This window comes from Archocentrus centrarchus, chromosome 11 (genome assembly GCF_007364275.1).
Source record: "Archocentrus centrarchus isolate MPI-CPG fArcCen1 chromosome 11, fArcCen1, whole genome shotgun sequence".
Lineage (NCBI taxonomy): Eukaryota > Metazoa > Chordata > Actinopteri > Cichliformes > Cichlidae > Archocentrus > Archocentrus centrarchus.
Genome location: NC_044356.1, coordinates 20,933,240 through 20,951,579, shown reverse-complemented (window position 1 = coordinate 20,951,579; position 18,340 = coordinate 20,933,240). Strand labels below are relative to the sequence as shown.

At 40.5% G+C, this 18,340-nt stretch overlaps 3 protein-coding genes across 3 annotated transcripts in view; all 3 read left to right on the top strand.

Annotated features, from left to right (window-relative positions):
• cdk6 (cyclin dependent kinase 6) overlaps positions 1-5,023 on the top strand; it is a 40,401-nt gene extending 35,378 nt beyond the window's left edge. The window contains exons 6-8 of the mRNA XM_030741482.1: positions 1,063-1,113; positions 1,457-1,592; positions 1,952-5,023. Of these exons, the coding sequence (XP_030597342.1) occupies positions 1,063-1,113; positions 1,457-1,592; positions 1,952-2,104 (340 nt within the window). The 3' untranslated portion in view covers positions 2,105-5,023. The remainder of the gene's footprint in view (positions 1-1,062; positions 1,114-1,456; positions 1,593-1,951) is intronic.
• Positions 5,024-6,982: 1,959 nt separating this feature from the next.
• Positions 6,983-13,127, top strand: LOC115788277 (protein FAM133-like). Its single transcript, XM_030741249.1, has 4 exons — positions 6,983-7,350; positions 8,158-8,255; positions 8,882-8,960; positions 13,029-13,127. The coding sequence occupies exons 1-4, from the start codon at positions 7,327-7,329 to the stop codon at positions 13,125-13,127; spliced, it is 300 nt and encodes a 99-aa protein (XP_030597109.1). The 5' UTR covers positions 6,983-7,326.
• A 96-nt stretch (positions 13,128-13,223) lies between these two features.
• On the top strand, positions 13,224-16,828 carry LOC115788100 (protein FAM133-like). Its single transcript, XM_030741002.1, has 7 exons — positions 13,224-13,250; positions 13,497-13,521; positions 13,959-14,057; positions 14,168-14,206; positions 14,350-14,442; positions 15,933-15,983; positions 16,121-16,828. Exons 3-7 carry the CDS (start codon positions 13,974-13,976, stop codon positions 16,214-16,216), a joined length of 363 nt encoding a protein of 120 aa, XP_030596862.1. The 5' UTR covers positions 13,224-13,250; positions 13,497-13,521; positions 13,959-13,973; the 3' UTR covers positions 16,217-16,828.
• The last annotated feature ends 1,512 nt before the right edge of the window (positions 16,829-18,340 follow it).

Genomic DNA, 18,340 nt, shown 5'->3' with positions numbered 1-18,340 from the left:
TCTGTAGGAAAGTGTGGGTGTTCAGCTATGCAAAGCTTCCTGCAAGTGGGAAAACACAAGGAGCACATGGTGGCTCACCAGTCTGTTGACTTCAGTTAAGCAGGGTGCACATGAACTGTACTAAGGCCTGGATATAAAATGCATACACACATGCGTAAAAGCACACCTACGTGATAATACCCTGGCACCACATTGACATCTGCTGGTGAGTAATCACCTTAAAGAAGTGGGAACATAACAAAAATATAGAGAGCTGTTTCTCCTTCTGAGCCTTGTGCATTCATACTTTAATTTTGTGAATAACAGAAATATTAATCTCATTTAACCCAAAAGTGGTGGCGTGTGCAGTGTAAAAGGAGCTCTCTCTTTAGACAACAGCACCTCCTTATTTCCCCTCAGAGGAACTTGGACAGGAAGCTCTAGTTCCTATACCTCTTTCTCTGTTAGGATAATCCAACTTTTCTTTCAAGCGCCTTTTCCTCCCAATTTCCTCCATGCATTCACGCTCAGTGAGTGCAGAAACACACACACAGAGGATAAAAAGACTTTTTCTGTCCCGTGTGGCGACTGGCTGGCTTGTGCTGATGATGACTACTTGAATCTGTGCTGGTGCCAGGCCAGGCACGGCCGCCCACGGGCACCCGAAGACGGCCCAAAGCCGCAGGAACCACCAGCAGCCCTGCTGCTGCTGCTGCCCCTCCCTCCTTTCATCCCTGTTTCCTCCCTACCTCCTCCCCATCCTCAGCAGCACTACCAACACTGCTCCACAATCCCGAATACTCAGGATGGAGCTGGTAGTGTGTGGCTACTTCAAAACGTTCACATCAGAGTCCCACATTCCTCGAGCCAAAAGCTTATATGTTTGGGCTGTTCATCTACTGTCTGCCATGGGAAAGCGAGCATTCAAGCTCCCATCTGAAGCAGATCACAAATGATTAAGTGATTTTAAATCAAAAAGTATTTAAACCTTTTTTCTACATGTCCATGTTTTTTGCAACCTAATGCATAAAAACTAAAGTAACCCCTTTTTTTTTTTTCCTTCTTTTAATTTCTCTTTTCCAGGCCGCTGTTTAGAGGAAACTCAGATGTTGATCAGCTAGGAAAGATTTTTGAGTAAGTAATGACTTTGTTTTCCACTTCTCCTGAGGCTCTATTATATTTCCTTTCAAGTCAGTGGAATTTTGGAAGATTCAGTCAAACCCCTGCCTAAACATTTTGGACAGAACATGCACTCACCTACCTTTTTTTTGTTTCGTTTTTTTCTTTCTTGTAATTAATGCAAAACCACCAGATTACCCTAAATTGTTTTTCTGGGCCGTGCACATGAGCGTCCCTCTAGTGCTACCAACACTCAGCAAGCCATGAATAATGCTTGAAATGATCTGAACTGGAATTAAGTAGTGAATGCTGCCCATTGCCCGTGATGAAGACACTGATGGCCTTTGTCATTCCATAGTGTTGTTGGGGTACCCTCAGCAGAAGACTGGCCCCAGGAAGTGGCCCTACCACAGAGTGCCTTCACACCCCGGCCCCCGAAACCAATAGAAGACCTAGTTCCAGACATGGATGAGCAGGGACGGGCCTTGTTAATGGTTCGTAGTGTAGTGTTCATTAAAACGTCTTATATCTTGTATGTGCGTTTAAGACTGGTTGTTTGACGTCACTTGCTCATCACTGTGGTCTTTGTCATCTTGCACATTTAGTGCAGGTTTTAGATGTGTCTCTGCTTCAACACACCTGAGTCTAATATAGAAGTCATTAGCAGGACTTTGGAGAACTTGACTGCATACTGAGGAGGCAATTCAGCCACTTGATTCAGGTGTGTTGGATCAGGGACACATCTAAAACCTGCAGGACACCAGCCCTCGAGGCCTGTAGTTGAATACCCTAAACCTAACCTCCCTACCCTAACCTCTGTTCTCTCATCATCTTTTTCTCTCCCTCCCTGCAGCAATTCCTTGCCTTCAACCCCTCCAGGAGAATATCAGCCTTCGCTGCATTGACTCACCCCTACTTTCAAAACGTGGACAGCGACAGCAAAAATGTATACGCAGCCCAGCCTATCCCCAGCAACAAGCCCACGATGGAGGAGAGGACTGCCTGAAAGTCCATCTTCGCTTTTAATCACCCCACAGCCCAGTGTCTATAAGAAGTGTTCACCGTAGCCCTCCTAAAAGTTTGTCATGTTTTATTCCAACGTTAAATCAAAGTTCATTAATAAAGGTTTTTTTGGCACTGATCAGAGTTTCCCTTTCAACAAATCTACACAAATCAAGTAAAAATAGCAATGCAAAGTAACTGATTATAGGAATATTCACCATGTCAAGAAAATATCTAGAAGAGTCTAGAGGGTAAATCTGTCAGCTTTGCCCCATCATGGTGACTCCATTCTTGCATGACATGCTGTGCCTCAGATTGGTTGGATTGTGATTTTTACCATAGAATTCTTGTGCAGTATGGCTTCTTCCACTTTCTTTTCCTCTATACTTTTCTTTGATTGCCCCCTCTCAAGTGGCCTACTGCAAAGATGTGTCACCACTACAGCATGATGCCACTTAACACTTAGTTTGTTGGTCAGAAAGCTTTAATTCGGGGGCATGCAGAGCCATGTTTTAATATTTGTGTACTACATGCCAAATACAAGTTGACAAGTAGTGAGGTTTTTCTACAGTGGCTTTTTTTTTTTTCGTTCTAACTGGCCATAAGTCTAGTGATCTGCACGGGCAGCAGCTGCCTAACTAAAGAAAAACACATCTTGGTCACCAGCACTTTGTTGCATTAGTAATGATGTCATTTAGAGGAGCAATACTTGCACTCTTAATAGGCAAGTTTGTTAAAATGTTTTGTTGTTATTGTAACTGTTTTTTTTCTGATAATCAGTGTCAAAAAAAGCTTAATTAATCTTGGTTTCACGTTGCATCTAAAATAAGAAACAAAACCTAAAACAGACTACAGTGGGCCAATACTTTTTATAGTCTGTATACAGTGCTCAAGGGGTGGCAGGTGGGGTGAAAATGCTGTTGAAAGGGATGGCATCAAATGCGCTCACCCTCTGAACCCTGGATACACAAGCTGTCATCCTTCCATGAACTATTGGATTGTAATTGCTGCTTTTAGGATGTGAAATGTTGTGTAACAATGCAAAGAGACCTGATCCTCAGGTTGACTTGTAGTAGTGGGACGGACTGAGTGTAGAGTCCGAGGCGTGGAAGCCTCTTTACGACCAGTGTTTATCCTTATAAAAGAGACTCTGGACTGTGGGGGGGGGACCAGGCCGGAGCGTGGGTGGACAGAGTGGATCGTATCTTATTTTTTCTTTTTTTTAATGAAAGCTTGCTTACTGCTGGTGTGTGCAGTGAGAAGACAAAAATGTCACACAGCGTTTATTGTGCCCACTGCCATTGAAATAAGCACACTCATGTACTCAGACATTGTTGGGCATCACAAGCCAGCCACTCACTGCCATGTCCCTTATCATTCCAGTTTTTCCTGTACTATTGGTGCCACCTTGTGGATGTCCAGAGTAACTGCAGGCCAGTAGCAGGATTCTAATGGTTTCTGCACTCTTTGAGGAACTTGTAACGGGCTGATATCGGTGCTGAGACAATGATGAAAGAACTTAGATGTTCCCACCACTTACATGGACTTTAAGACTTTTTTTAAATGACTTTTAGTGTACCATCATGAGCTTTTATCATTACGAAATCCAATTATTATTTCTGTCCAAATGAGTCACCAGCACTATTGAACATGGTTTGGAACACTTTTCTGTCACCAGTATCCTGTATTTAATTTTAATTTTATTGACAAGCCTTATATCCTCGTAATAAGATTGTTTTTTTTTTTGTTTTTTTTTAAGATGCTGGGGCATACAGTGTTCACCAACTCTTAAGAGACAATGGAGTTTGTGTAAAAATAGTATGACATTGTAAGGAATGTATAAAGGAAAGGCCTTGGTACTGTACAGTATATTGTGCTAGTTCTAAAGTACAATCTGTAATGATAGAAACCTTTTGATACGTGTTTTGTCAGCACATAGATGAGTCAAAATGGATAGACGTAGAGTAGCGAGGGTCGGTGGAATGTTGCATCGCGAGAGTTTTGTCGTCTGGATGGGTTGTTTGGGTGGATTTCCTTTATCAGGAGTTGAGACAACTACGGATTTTACAGTAGTTTTCATAATCATGTAATGCACAATATTTTGAGTACAGTTTCTGCTTTGTTTTACCTTGACCTGCCGTTCTATTCAAGTTTTGTTTTGTATTTTTTCTTTTTCCCAGCAAGGAAAAAGCAACTTTTCCAGAGTTTAATTCTTGTACCTAGTAGTTCTTGCAGAACAGCAACATTGTAACACTGGTTTTTGGTTTTCCTAACAGGTAGTGCTTTTTAGCACACACAGACACACACAGACTCACTCTGACTTTCTCAGGTTCTTTCCTCGGACGTCCGAAACCTCTTGGGCACAGTTTGCACATCTCTGGGTTACTGAATGACCACGATACAACTCCTTCAGGTTCTCTTTCAAGCTAATGATCATGCCGTTGATCATAGTCTACTGTCTTTACTATTTATCAAATATGTTACTGTAGTCATTACTGTCTGAAGATAACTGCCTGTATAAACTGTTTTTGCCACAGACTAATACCTAGATGGCAAACACGACAGAAATACATGTGTAATTGTCTGCTTAACACTGTGTGATTTTTTTTTTCCATATTTGAGAAAGACTCGTTTCTTGTGTAAGTGGCATCTACAATGCAATGAAAGCTACAAATACATTAGCAGAGGTTTACGTTTGAAATGACTGCTTTAATCTCATTACAGTAATACAATGATTATGCTTTCTAGTGATTTTAATCAGTCTATAATGCATTTCAATATCACAACTGAAATCCACTGAACTTTGAGCAGTGTCTATTTTTGAACATCACTTCATCACTCAAATTGGCATTATACCTATGTATGAATGGTGTCTTTATTATGTTGCACCAGCTGAATAAAAAGTGGCTTGCTTTTTATTAATGCTTTTTTCCACTTCTTTATCAGAATTGTAACTACAGAGGGAGAAAGGTGATGAGTCATACCATGAAGCTTTGGGAACGAGCTGCTGAAGCTACTCAGCAGCTCTATCCTATAGTGACGATCTGTGAGCAGCAGTCTGGTTTCATGCTGAGAAAGGGTACTACAGATGGGATGTAAGCAATATGATAGGGTGCCAAGAGAGGAACTGTGGAACTGCAGGAGTGAAAGAGAAGTATGTGAGGGTGATACAGGACATGTATGAGGACAGCGAGACAGTGGTGAGGTGTGTGGTAGGAATGAGAGCTGGGTTCAAGGTGGGGGAGATTCCTGATGCAATCTGAGCCCCTTCTTGTTTGCAGTGGTGATAGACAGGTTGACAAATGAGGTCACGCAGGGAGCGGGTGGAAGAGAGCCTGGAGAGCTGGAGGTAAGCTCTGAAGAGAAGAGGAATAAAAGTCAGTAGAAGCAAAACAGAATACATGTTTGTGTGAAAGGTGGAAAGGTGAGGATTGCAAGGAGCAGAGGTAGTGTAAATACCTGGGGTCAACCATCCAAAGACAGAGTAAGAGATCAAGGCTGAGATGGTTTGGACATGTACAGAGGAGGGATAGTGGATATATTGCATGGAGGATTTTAAAGATGGAGCTGCCAGACAGGAGGGGAAGAGGAAGCCCACAGAGAAGATTCATGGATGCAGTGAAGGAGGACATGCAGAGAACTGGTGTGACAGAGGACTGGGGAGAGGGTGAGATGGAGGCTGATAATCTGCTGTGGTGACCCCTAAAGGGAGCGGCCAGAAGAAGAAGAAACATGGAGCTAGGCACAACAAACCCCACCTCCAGAGGATGTTTTAGCTGATTTGAACGTTTTCTGTATCACAAACATGCCACTCTCCAGACACTGAATCACCAAGATAACACACAGGTCCTATTGTCCATGCCCATAATTTAAAAAGTTGAACCAAAAAATAACTTTCATTTTATGGTCATTTTCTTTTGTTGTAAAAGGTTTATTTCTTATAATGAGAAAATACACGATTTGTCAGGTGGGCGATAATAGAGGAATTGAGTGATCGGATTGATAGAGTCAAAAGTTGTCATTCATGTATCTGGATGATATCCTGATTAAATGCTATATGTCCTTGGACAATAGTGATGTGCTTCTTACTGCAACACATGAGGATGATGTGTCTTTTTTTCAGCAGAGATATGACCAAAAATATCCATTAAATGGAGTTTTGGAGTTTGTTAAATTCAAGTAGCCTTGAATTTAAGAAATCCAGAATCTGGATCAGATCCACATGATGTTCGCTTTCGCACTAGTTCTTGGCCCTCCACAACTCTGTACTGAATATCGGCCGAATCCGAAAGGTTTAGAGGTATGATTTTTTTGTTTTGTTATTTTCCCTATGTGGAGTCTAAGGTATAATTGACTGTTTTTGATTACTTTTGATATTACCATGCCTTGTTTGGTATTATTTTTTTTGGCACAACCTCGCAAGTGACTGTATAGTTTTTTTTCCCCTATTTTGACATACTGTATTAACACACTGGACCTAAAATCTCACAAAACCATAAAATATGAATCGAAAAAATATTTATTTTACTGTGAAAACTACAAACACCTTTAACAAACAATTTTTATAACTTAAAAATAAATATAAGCTGTAATTTTAAAAAAAACCTTATGTACAAATTTAGCAAACAGTTATATACAGCCATTAAAATTAATGTTTTTTATTTATTTATTTATTTTGCTGGCAAGCACTTCGAAGACCTCTCTTTACTGTTTCTTCCTGCACCAAAAGTATAATGTAAATTATTGATTATCAGTCCGCACTTTTGACAGACTCTACTGGCTGCTACCTCATCTTAAATCGATCTTTTTCACTTTGACCAAATTATGGCAAAAAAAATAAAATAATCAAGTGATCTTGGGGGTCACTGGCCCACAGACAGTGGGACCTCTTTACTCCCTCCAGGGGCAGGGTAAAAAAAGTTGTAGTAGCGATACACAGATAGATAGATACTTTATTGATCCCGCAAGGTAAATTATTATGTTACAGCAGCAAGAAGCAAGAAAATAGTACAACAGTAATAGTGATAGTTTGTGCTTATTTATGAATGTGATTTTCAAATGAAGTAGGGGGCAGTAGTGTATTAGCTCGGATGGCGGTTATTCAGCCGAAGAAGAAGAAACAACTCCTCTAGCTTTTAGCAACTCGAAGCAGCTAGGTCAATGTTAGCAAGGTAACACCAATGGGTGTTCTCTCTTTTGGATATTGTTTCCAATTGCAGATTTGACATGGGCAAGAGAGACAATCGAGTGGTGAGTGGTACTGCATAATATGAATAAAATTAGCGAAATTCATCGTCCGTGACATTTATTAAGCAAGATAAACATAAACGGGCTAGAGCGGGAGTTAGCATTGGTTAGCTTACGTACGTGTCCACTCGGTGTTGTGATGCTAGGCCTGCTGTATACCACGGTTCGTTTAGCCGCGCATATCCACGCTTAGCTTGGAAATAAAGTAGTACGGTTTAGCTGCTTTAAGGCTTTCCAGACTTTAATTGTTTGGCGCATAGCTATTGTCAGCGGGGTGTGTCTGAGGGACAAGCTAACTTTAACACTCAGTGTTTTGGACTAGTTGAGTTTTGCTGAGGTTGCGCAGTGTTTTTTTCTCGCTCTTTGCTGCACAGATGTGCTGCCGTGGACATCATTAATCAGCAGCATTAAAAAACAAAAAAAAAAAACAAAACAACTTTGCTGCTGGCTACTGCTGCATTGGCACCAGTATACAGTATCATTTGTGTAGTTTAGTCACTGCGTAAAGGTTAGCGCAGTGACTAAAAGTAAGGTTAGTTTTTTGAGCGCTTTGTAAGTGTCTTTTATTGGCTATATATGTTTGCTAATGACACTGCTCTCTAGTAGACTTGGGAGGCTTCAGGTACACCCAGATCTGTCGCAGTCCTGCTATAAACCCCATTCCCAGGCTTTGTTTACACTGTTTTAGAGCCATATTGAGTCAGCTATTTTAGGGATCCAGCATGGACTGGTGAATTGCAATGCATTGTGCCATGCTTAGGTAGCCCCCGATTAGAAGTATGTAGAATAATGCTTTTGTCTGTATTTCAGGCTTACATTAACCCCATTGCTGCTGCACGAGCCAGGGGGCCGGTACAGAACTCCGGACCAACCATTCAGGATTATTTAAGCAGACCTCGACCAACATGGTAAGTTAAGGGCAGATCTGTAGCTTAGTGGTGTTCTCTGATATAAACTGGTGTTTTACTTTCCCAAAAGTACATTTTTAAAGTATTAAAGTATTACAATATTAAAGAGCAGAGGGATGCAAGGCATACACGTCTGGCAGCGGAGTATTAGTTAAGGCGTTGTAATAAATTATTAACTGTTGGTTTAAAGCAGTGCTTCTCAAATAGTGGGGCGCACCCGTGCGCTACCAGGGGGGACACGTCTGACCCCGGGGAACATGCTTTTTGCCGTACTAGAATTAAGTGTAATTGCACATCCACTACAGTAAGTGGCAGTGGCGCTCTCATTGTCAGAGTGTGTGCAGTAAGTAATAGCTCTATGGTGTACGTTTTTTTTGCCTACACACAGTGGGGTGGCACAAAAGGTTTTCTTCTTCCTAGGGGGGGGCATAACAAAAAAATAACTGAGAAGCACTGGTTTAAAGCATATAAAAAATCTTGATGCAGTAAATTAAGGTATTACTGATTTAAAAATAATACTATTGCTACTCTGTTTTTAACGAGAAGAATCTAATCTTCTCCAGTCTTGCAAATGTGACAACTTTAGATTATAACCTGTTTTAAAAGTAATTTATTGTCTCTGTCAGGGAAGAGCTAAAGGAGCAGCTGGAGAAGAAGAAAAAGGGCTCTCGAGCCCTGGCTGACTTTGAGGACAAAATGAATGAGGTATGTTTGCATTATGCACTGATTATTTGAACAGTCAAAAAGTAAATATCAGGTTTGGGCTGTTAAGCAATACAATTTTCCTCTTGTGATATAAGCAATAAATTATTCCACACACGCAGTCAGCCTGCTTTTAAATCTTTGGCCGCCTTAACTTGTCTAACTCTTGAAAAGCAAGTAAAAGCATAAGCAGCGAAAAAAAAAAAAAATTCACAGCCCGGTGGTATTGGAGGATCAGATCGGGGGGGTCATCAGCTGGCTAGAGCTAGGGCTGGGCGATATGGCCCAAAAGTAATATCTCTATTTTTTAGCTGAATGGCAATATACGATATATATCTCAATATTTTTTTTAGCTGAATGGCGATATATGATATATATCTCGATATTTTTTCTTCCCAAAAAGTATAAACAAAAAGGCACTTCTGAGTCAAAGCTACATGTCCCAAATGTCACACACGCACTTTAATTAACATTCAGTTGTAGCTGTAAATGAGAAATTGCTCAAAAATCAACTATTGGCATATTTAAATAATAATGCTCCTCAAATAAATTAATGCTTTTTTCCTCTATAAAAAAAGACTCACCGCTTTGCTATTAAAATGTAAATAGAAAAGATACAGAGCAAAAATATCAAAAGGCTGACTTATTCTTTAAAAAACCCAGTCTGGTGAAGTCTACTTCACTGGAAAGTGCTTCCTCCTGTGTGTACTCCTGTACATCCAGTACTGTGACAGACTGAATGAACAAAACTTCATCCTTCAGTCAGCATGATTCTAGTTAAGTTCAATTCAATTTAATTTTATTTATATAGCGCCAAATCACAACAAACAGTCGCCTCAAGGCGCTTTGTATTGCGGGTAAAGACCCTACAATACAGAGAAAACCCAACAGTCAAAAACGACCCCCTATGAGCAGCACTTGGCGACAGTGGGAAGGAAAAACTCTCTTTTAACAGGAAGAAACCTCCAGCAGAACCAGGCTCAGGGAGGGGCAGTCATCTGCTGCGACCGGTTGGGCTGAGGGGAGAGAAAAGACATGCTGTGGAAGAGAGTCAGGGATTAATAACAATTAATGATTAAATGCAGAGTGGAGTATAAACAAAGTAAATAAGGTGAATGAGAAGAAACAGTCTATTGTGGGAACCCCCCCAGCAGCCTAGGCCTATAGCAGCATAACTAAGGGATGGTTCTGGATCACCTGATCCAGCCCGAACTATAAGCTTGATCAAAAAGGAACGTTTTAAGCCTAATCTTAAAAATAGAGAGGGTGTCTGTCTCCCGAATCCAAGCTGGAAGCTGGTTCCACAGAAGAGGCGCCTGAAAGCTGAAGGCTCTGCCTCCCGTTCTACTCTTAAGTATCCTAGGAACCACAAGTAAACCAGCAGTCTGAGAGCGAAGTGCTCTGTTGGGGTGATGTGGGACTATGAGGTCTTTGAGATAAGATGGGGCCTGATTATTCAAGACCTTGTATGTGAGGAGAAGGATTTTAAATTCTATTCTAGATTTAACAGGGAGCCAATGAAGAGAAGCCAATATGGGAGAAATCTGCTCTCTCTTTCTAGTCCCTGTCAGTACAGCATTTTGGATCAGCTGAAGGCTTTTCAGGGAGCTTTTGGGACAGTCTGATAATAATGAATTACAATAGTCCACCCTGGAAGTAATAAATGCATGAATTAGCTTTTCAGCATCACTCTGAGAAAGGATGTTTCTAATTTTAGAAATATTGCGCAAATGCAAAAAAGCAGTCCTACATATGTGTTTAATATGTGCATTGAAGCTCATATCCTGGTCAAAAATGACTCCAAGATTTCTCACAGTGTTACTGGAGGCCAAAGTAATGCCATCCAGAGTAAGTATCTGGTTAGACACCATGTTTCTAAGATTTGTGGGGCCGAGTACAAGAATTTCAGTTTTATCTGAATTTAAAAGCAGGAAATTAGAGGTCATCCAGGCCTTAATGTCTTTAAGACATTCCTGCAGTTTAATTAATTGATGTGCGTCATCTGGCTTCATTGATAGGTAAAGCTGAGTATCATCTGCATAACAATGAAAATTGATGCAATGCTTTCTAATAATACTGCCTAAGGGAAGCATGTATAATATAAATAAAATTGGTCCTAGCACAGAACCCTGTGGAACTCCATAATTAACCTTCTAGTCAGCTCAGTATCCATAGGCATATGCGCTGACGTATCACAGCAGCAGGCCCACCCGCTCAATGCGGCATCTGCAAGCACACGAAAGAGACCCACTTCCGCTATTAAGGTCACATGACTTACGGTACAAACCAACTTCTGCTATGGAGTTGCAGTATGGCGCAGCGCTCTTACCTGCAGCCAGGGACTCTTGGGGGTCCGGGCGATGCCAAAGCATACGAACGGACACAGGCTGTATGTACACAAAACACAGCAACTGCGGAGGATTTCAGGTTTCCAAAACTCTCCAAAAGTCGTCGAGCTCACCAGAAAAAGTCGCTTAATTTGTTGCTAGTTGCTTTTGGAAAAAAAAGTCACCAGCGGGGTCTGAAAAGCCGCGTAAATCTAGCGACAAAGTCACTAAATTGGCAACACTGCCATGGTGTCACTTCCTGCATGATTTATGGGTGAAACGGAGAGAGGCGGGGCAGTGTGAAGTTGTGCAGAGACAAACTGGAAGAAGAGGGAGGTGAACTGGTAGATCTACAAATATGATTGTAACACGACATAGACTATAGCAATATAAACGATAATGTCTCATCTTGTATTGCCCAGCTCTAGCTAGATCCCTGCATTTTTTCAAACACCCTGGAGTTTGCATCTTCTCGCTTTCCTTCCAGCACTCCAGCTTCATCCCACAGTCCAAAGATAGGCTTGTTAGGTTAATTGGTGACTCTTAATTGGAAATTAAGTATGTGAGAATGTTTGGTACGATGAACTTGCAGCCTGTGTGCAAGTGTACCCCACCTTTTACACTCGTACTACGTTTCCACCGTCAAGATGGCAGTGCTTGTGCCAGTGCTGGTGTTGGTTTCAATGAACCAGTGAAACGCTTAAGAACGGGCCTGTGTTTCCACCTTGCTTTGCGAACTGATCCTTTACGTATGAGTGTGGGCGGGTCCTTGTTTGGACACGGAAGCCAAAGGGCACAAATGTGGGAGAACACGCTCCCCTTTCTTGTGCTGCAAACATATTTTACGGTCCTAACAAAACTACTGCAGCATCTGTGTGCAGCACAAGGTAAACACAGACAGCGATTATGAGCAAGACGACAAGTACGCACTTTGTGTTCTTTTATCTGTGATGTGAACTAATACAAAGCAGCAAGTTCAGCCTTAGGGCCCAACCTAATTGATAGCCGTGAAAATTGCATTGCATTTCTCATGTAATACACATGTAATATGGTAGAAAACTTGCTGTTGAGATGGCAGTCATGACCTTCTGCCACTTTCATCTTACATTCTTGGTTCCAGAGCAGCTAGCTTGCAGTGCCGAAATTGAACCCGTTTTTCAGCCGAGCACCAATTGCGTTCGCGGTGGAAAAAATGCTGAACGGTTCGAATACTGGCACCGGCACCCGATCGGTGGAAAAAGGGCCTGTGAGGGGTTCCTGCTCCCCTGGAACCCTTAACTTGGAAAAGTAGTTGAAATGGAAAACAGAGAGATGGTTATTTAATTTTTGATTTCGTAAAGCAAAAGGTAGTTTTATTTGTTTCAGCAACACGACACCCAACAAACCTTAGATTTAAACTTTTGTAGGGATTTTTTCCAAAGTGGGTGGCATAGTTGTAACTTCCAGGGAGAAACGACTTTTAAAACTTAACATTGGATTTTATGCTGGTTTTGTGTTTTCATGTTCCCGTCAATCACTGAAATTAAAGCACGTATGGATCGTGCTTAAAAAACAACCCAATGTAAATGAGGAAGTTAGATTCATTTGATACATCCCTGAACCAAATTAATACCATAGTGAGCTTAATATTAAATTATCAATAATTTTTACTTTGTTTCTATTGTACAGTGCAACTTATAAAATGGGGAACCAATGACTAGATAAATACCTCTCGATTTATAACACTCTTTTCTGGGTTTTTTAGAGATGGAAGAAAGAACTTGCAAAAAACAGAGAAAAAATGCTGGGTGGAAGTGAAAAGGACAAAGAGAAAGAGGAGAAGAAAGACAAAAAAGAGGTATGATATGAGTCCTGCATCAGGTTTTTGTACAATTACCTTTTAATTTTTCATCTTTACTCACTTTTGCTTCTTTTGCTTGGCTTTTTTGTTTAGAAAAAGAAGAAGGAGAAGAAAAAATCCAGCAGGGTGAGGAGAGACCTCCAGTATTTTAATTGCCAGCTGTGCCATGTTACTACCCCCCACATACACACACACACACACACACACACAATGCCTTTTTACTAAACACTGCTTTTATTGAATCCTATGAATGCAATTTTTCAGTTGCAAACGAGTGAATAACCTCATATCTAATGAACCCTGCTTCCATTGTGTTTTGGTCAAGCATTCTTCATCTTCCTCCTCCTCATCGAGTTCTGATTCCTCCAGCAGCTCCTCCTCAGAGTCAGATGACGAGGTAAGGTACCTTATGAGTGCAATAAAGGAGTATGTGCTGGATTTCTTGTAAAATCATTTTACATCCCGCGTGCTTCATTTTTACCTAATTAGTTTAACATAATCCAGGTTCACAAGCAATAAAAAGATTAGGGCACTTCTGGTGCCAGCTGGATGACAGTTTAGCTGATCAAAAATAAACTAGGGACACAAGTATAACACCAGGTTGAGCAGGTAACCCACATGCTACAAGGCTGTTGCAGAGGCCCAGCCGGGTTCAGTTGTCCCCTGGGCCATTTGCTGCATAACTTTCCCCTGCTCTCTGTCCACTTTCAAACTGTCCTGTCATAATAAAGGCTAAGAATAAATTATTCAAACTGACCAAATTTATAAAGACTTTAATGCATCTTAGGAGGATTCCTGCACAACACTGATTGCAGTTTTTGTTTGTGTGTGCAGGATGAAAAGAAGAGTATGAAGAAAAAGCGGAAGAGAAAAAAGTCCTCGTCCAGGAGAGCATCAGACAGCTCAGATGAAGACTCAGATGCTGAGAGCAAGGTTTTTCTTTTTTAATAATACTGCAAGTAATGTTGGTTCATTGCACTTTTAATAGAAATGGGCTGTGGTGGTAATTGGTTTCTCTCTGTCCCCACCCCCACCCCAATAAGAAAAGGAAGAGATTAAAGGAAGAAGGTGACAGAGATAAGGTAATTTACTTTTATTCAGTTATTGCCTTATCTGTCATTTTGATGGCGATAGATTGACACTTTCACCAATGTTTATCCTGATTGATTTAAAGTGCACCCCCACCCCCCCAAACTACTTTGGCTATAAATCTTGTGTCCATCAGGATGAAAAGAGCCGTAGAAGAAAAAGAAAGGCTGAGAGAAGTCATAAAGACTCATCTTCAGAGTCATCTGCTGACTCAGAGGATGATGAGGCAGTGAGTATTGTTCCTGTCTCTGCCACAATTTCCTTTTCACTGCAAACATGTCAGCTGCCTTGCTTCATAAACAGACTTGAGGTAGTTAAGCATTACTTTTTTTTTATTTATTGTTCCTCATTTTGTTCCTCTAATTTCAAGTTTAATGGGAACTTATCACTGAAAGTGTTCCTGTGATATTTGCTGCTGTTGAGAAAATTTACTGCTGCTGTTTTATTGCAGCTTTGGTCAGAACTAGGCTTTGTCAGACTACAGCTGAATCAGTGTTATTCTCAAATCAGATATTTAGGGCAGCCTGACTTCATTATAATTTGCAAGTGAACAGATTGTGTGTCCAGACATCACAAACCTGTCTCTGTGGCTTTCTGTTTTAATCACGGACGTGTCAGTAAGTAGCGATGCAGATGATATGAGGCTTGTCTTATTCCTGTTTTGTGTATAAAGAAGCCTCCATCCAAAATAACACCAGAGAATGTATTCAAGTGTCTGTCCACTGGCTGCTGTAGCAGCATTTATTCAGATGCTGTTGTCTCATTGAAGCATCCATATAGAAGTCTGATGAGAATAGGAACCACTTACACTTGTCGCTTGAATTTGATTGACTTTTATATAAAATCAGTCTGGTTATGATCTGCATTTGATATCTATTTAAACTGAATATCTAAACCACAGGTGCACTACTTCAAATTCTCAGTTTCATTTTCACCAAAATGTTACTTAAACAAATGTTCGAGCTCCCCTGTCTCTCATACTGTAGGGGGAGTCCATCATTTCTTTCATTAATTAAAAATCGTATTTACCCGAGCATGCCAGCATTTAATCAGAATAAGACCCACTCAGAGTGAGCGCTCCAATTTTGTCTTTTCTAACTTTGCGCACTGCACTACACTAAATAAACCAGCACCACTGTGATGCAACGATACTTTAAAAAAGGCTAAGTTTGAGGAGTTCCTTATGTGTCCTCTTCATGCTGTGAGTGAAAGTGTTTAATACTACAGCCCTTTTTTTTGTTTTGTTTTTTTTTCCAGCTAAGGCCCATTTTTGCCATCATGCCCCAGCACCTGTTGTGTAGGCCCAGCACAGCATCATGTGCTACAGGCACAATAAAAGTGTAACATCCAGCAACATGACATGGAGTAAATAATTGTAAAAAATTTTTTGGCCAGGTAGTTGGTTGTCAGCATCTCTGTGTGGAGTGCAGGGCTCTCGCATCAGCTCAGCTTTTAGCCTCTTTTCCCTCAATAATATGGGGTTGATCCATTCTAATTTCTATCAGTGTTTCACACACTGCTGATGTTTTTAACTAAGCAGTAATTTGCACTGCATGTATTAGATGTGATAATGCAGAAGAAAAAGAGTTAATAATGAAGATTTATACTTAACAGCTTTGGTGTAGAGTTGACCAAACTGCTGTTGCTGCTGATTGTAGAAATTCCGTTATTGTGAAATTTTATTGGTAATGGTAACATTTCAACTTTTCACTCCTGCAGGCTGAAGCCAAGAAAAAAAAGAGAAGCAGTGAGGAAAGGGAGAAGTTCACAGTGAGATTGACTTAATTTCCTATTTCAAGTTTTACAGTCCACAAACAAGATTTCACGGATAGAGAATTATATCTTTGTATATTGTATAAGAAAAAAAAAAATCAATTGCTAAAATGCAGAATGTTTTATTCTCACAGGACAAATCTAAGAAGAAGAGGAAAAGGAAGCACAAAAAGCACGGCAGAAAAAAGAAAAAGAAGACAGCGTCTCAGTCGGACTCGGACCTCGACTGAAAATCGTGTCTCCCGTTTTCCTGACAGCTCACTAGTAGAGTCATTTTTGCCTTTGACTACCAAAAACTTCCCATCCAGTTTTTTGAACTTCCACCTAAACAGGGAAACCAACAGGCTTGAATGCTTGCCCTCTACATGTGAAGTGAAAATGAGGGGGGTGCCAGTCCCTCCAAATGGCAGCAAGTGGTGCATATCTTTTGTTGTTTTACCACCATGCTTTTTGTACATTATTGGTTTGAGTTACACTCAAAGACAGGACTGAACTCCACACACTCCCCACCCCTTTTTATTTTATTTTTTTCTGTGGAGATTTCAGTGTGCCTGGCACTCCCCGCCATGATTGCCCTCTAGGAGTTAGTCCCTGTGCTTTACACATGACATCTTCCATTGCTACACAAGGCTGTTAATGCTAGTGCCTGCGTGATGCATGTAGACATGATGACCGGATGTCTCGCCAGCCTCATATTGAAGTTGGCCGTTATTGTACGAAATATGAGCTGCACAGTCATACAGTAATACAAGGGATAATTGTTAGTGTTAGATGAGTTGTTACACTGCAGTGTAAATGTATAAACAATGAGAATTCATTAATAAAGTATTGTTTTAACCTTTGTTGCTGTTTTGTAGTTATCACCTTGGTGCGTGCATTTGCAGAGTTGTCGTTATCATTCCATTCATGACGAATCATCATTGCTGCTCAAGTTACTTCAAGCATTGAAGTAACTTTCTCATAAGCAAGTAGGCAAAGTTAAATTGAAGCATTTATCTATAAAATGGTTTATTATAATCAATGTATGAATTTGGGCAAAATGTGGGGTTTAAGTTTTGGTACAGTAAGCTACAGTTCCTTACAGGGGGCAGCAGTGGCTGATGGGTTGAGACAAAAACAGTGGAAAGATGCTGTAAATTTTAAATGTTTCAGGTTTGACTTGCAGAGATGGAGTCAGGTGATGAACTGGGACAAATGTGGTATTTGGTCATAGTTGAAGAACCAAGTAACTGGTGTGTGTGTGTGTATATATATATATATATATATATACATACATACATACATATAGCACATTAAAAGATTTCTATTGATTAACAGCAAAAATACCACTATAATGTCACAGATATTGACTGCTGTAAGCTGATCTCTGATACAGCACCGTAATGCATTTTTAAATCATTGTAGGCACAATGAAATGACATTGTTTTGATTGTTCACTAAGCCACCTATCACTGACCAATGAATCATTCAAGCATCAGAAAGGCACCTAACCAAAGGGATGAACCAGTGTTGTTTACAAACAACAAAGAACCAATTTTAAAATCTATCTTTAGGCACTTTGTTACTATGGCAGGAAAAGAAAAAAGTGCAGCTTGTCACAAAAACGCAAATTTGTTAAAAAAAACAAAACAAATATAGCAATTAAGTAAGCATAAAAGGTGTTTATTCACCAACAAGATGATTCTCAGAGCTATTAGCTGAAAACTTGGTGTATCTCAGCGTGGTGTGCAGTGTGTCCAAAAAATTGAGAAGTAGATAAAAAAAGAAGTGGGAGACCGAAAAAGCTGTCTAGAGTAGATGAACAGCATCCGAAAGTCATGACCTTAAAAAACAGGAAAAAAATATACAGGAAAGACCTGACAGGACCTGAGAGATGCATCTGGGCCTTCAGTTGATCCATCTACTGTTCATTGAAGCCTTATCAGAAATGGTCTCAGTGGAAGGGTGGCTGTCGAGAAGCCATTCTTAAGGAAGGGAAAAGGGGAAAAGTCTGCGGTATACCACGTTACACGAGAACTGAAAATCGGTGGTAACAGGTATCATGGAGTTTTGGATCCAGATTTTTGGTTTGAATTGTCATCAATAAGTATAGAGGAGGTCAAGAGAGGTACAACAGTGAGTGTCCGCAGCCATCTGTAAAACAACAGTTGAGGCTCTATTGTGGTTTGGAGCTGCATTTCAGCCAGTGGTGTTGAGGATCTGGTTGAAATTGATGGAATTATGAGCACAGAAAAATACCAACAGACTTTGAGCCACAATGCAGTAACATCTATAAAGTATCTGACTGGCGATGGCTTCATTTTTCAGTATGACAGTGATCCCAAACACACTGCCAATACAGTGCAACGGATAGA

Coding starts and splice junctions, on each gene's coding strand:
- LOC115788277 (XM_030741249.1), top strand. CDS start 7,327: ATGGGCAAGAGAGACAATCGAGTG. Junction 7,351..8,157: donor GCAAGAGAGACAATCGAGTG/GTGAGTGGTACT, acceptor TCTGTATTTCAG/GCTTACATTAACCCCATTGC. Junction 8,256..8,881: donor AGCAGACCTCGACCAACATG/GTAAGTTAAGGG, acceptor TGTCTCTGTCAG/GGAAGAGCTAAAGGAGCAGC.
- LOC115788100 (XM_030741002.1), top strand. CDS start 13,974: ATGAAGAAAAAGCGGAAGAGAAAAAAGTCCTCGTCCAGGAGAGCATCA. Junction 14,207..14,349: donor AAGAAGGTGACAGAGATAAG/GTAATTTACTTT, acceptor TGTGTCCATCAG/GATGAAAAGAGCCGTAGAAG. Junction 14,443..15,932: donor ACTCAGAGGATGATGAGGCA/GTGAGTATTGTT, acceptor TCACTCCTGCAG/GCTGAAGCCAAGAAAAAAAA.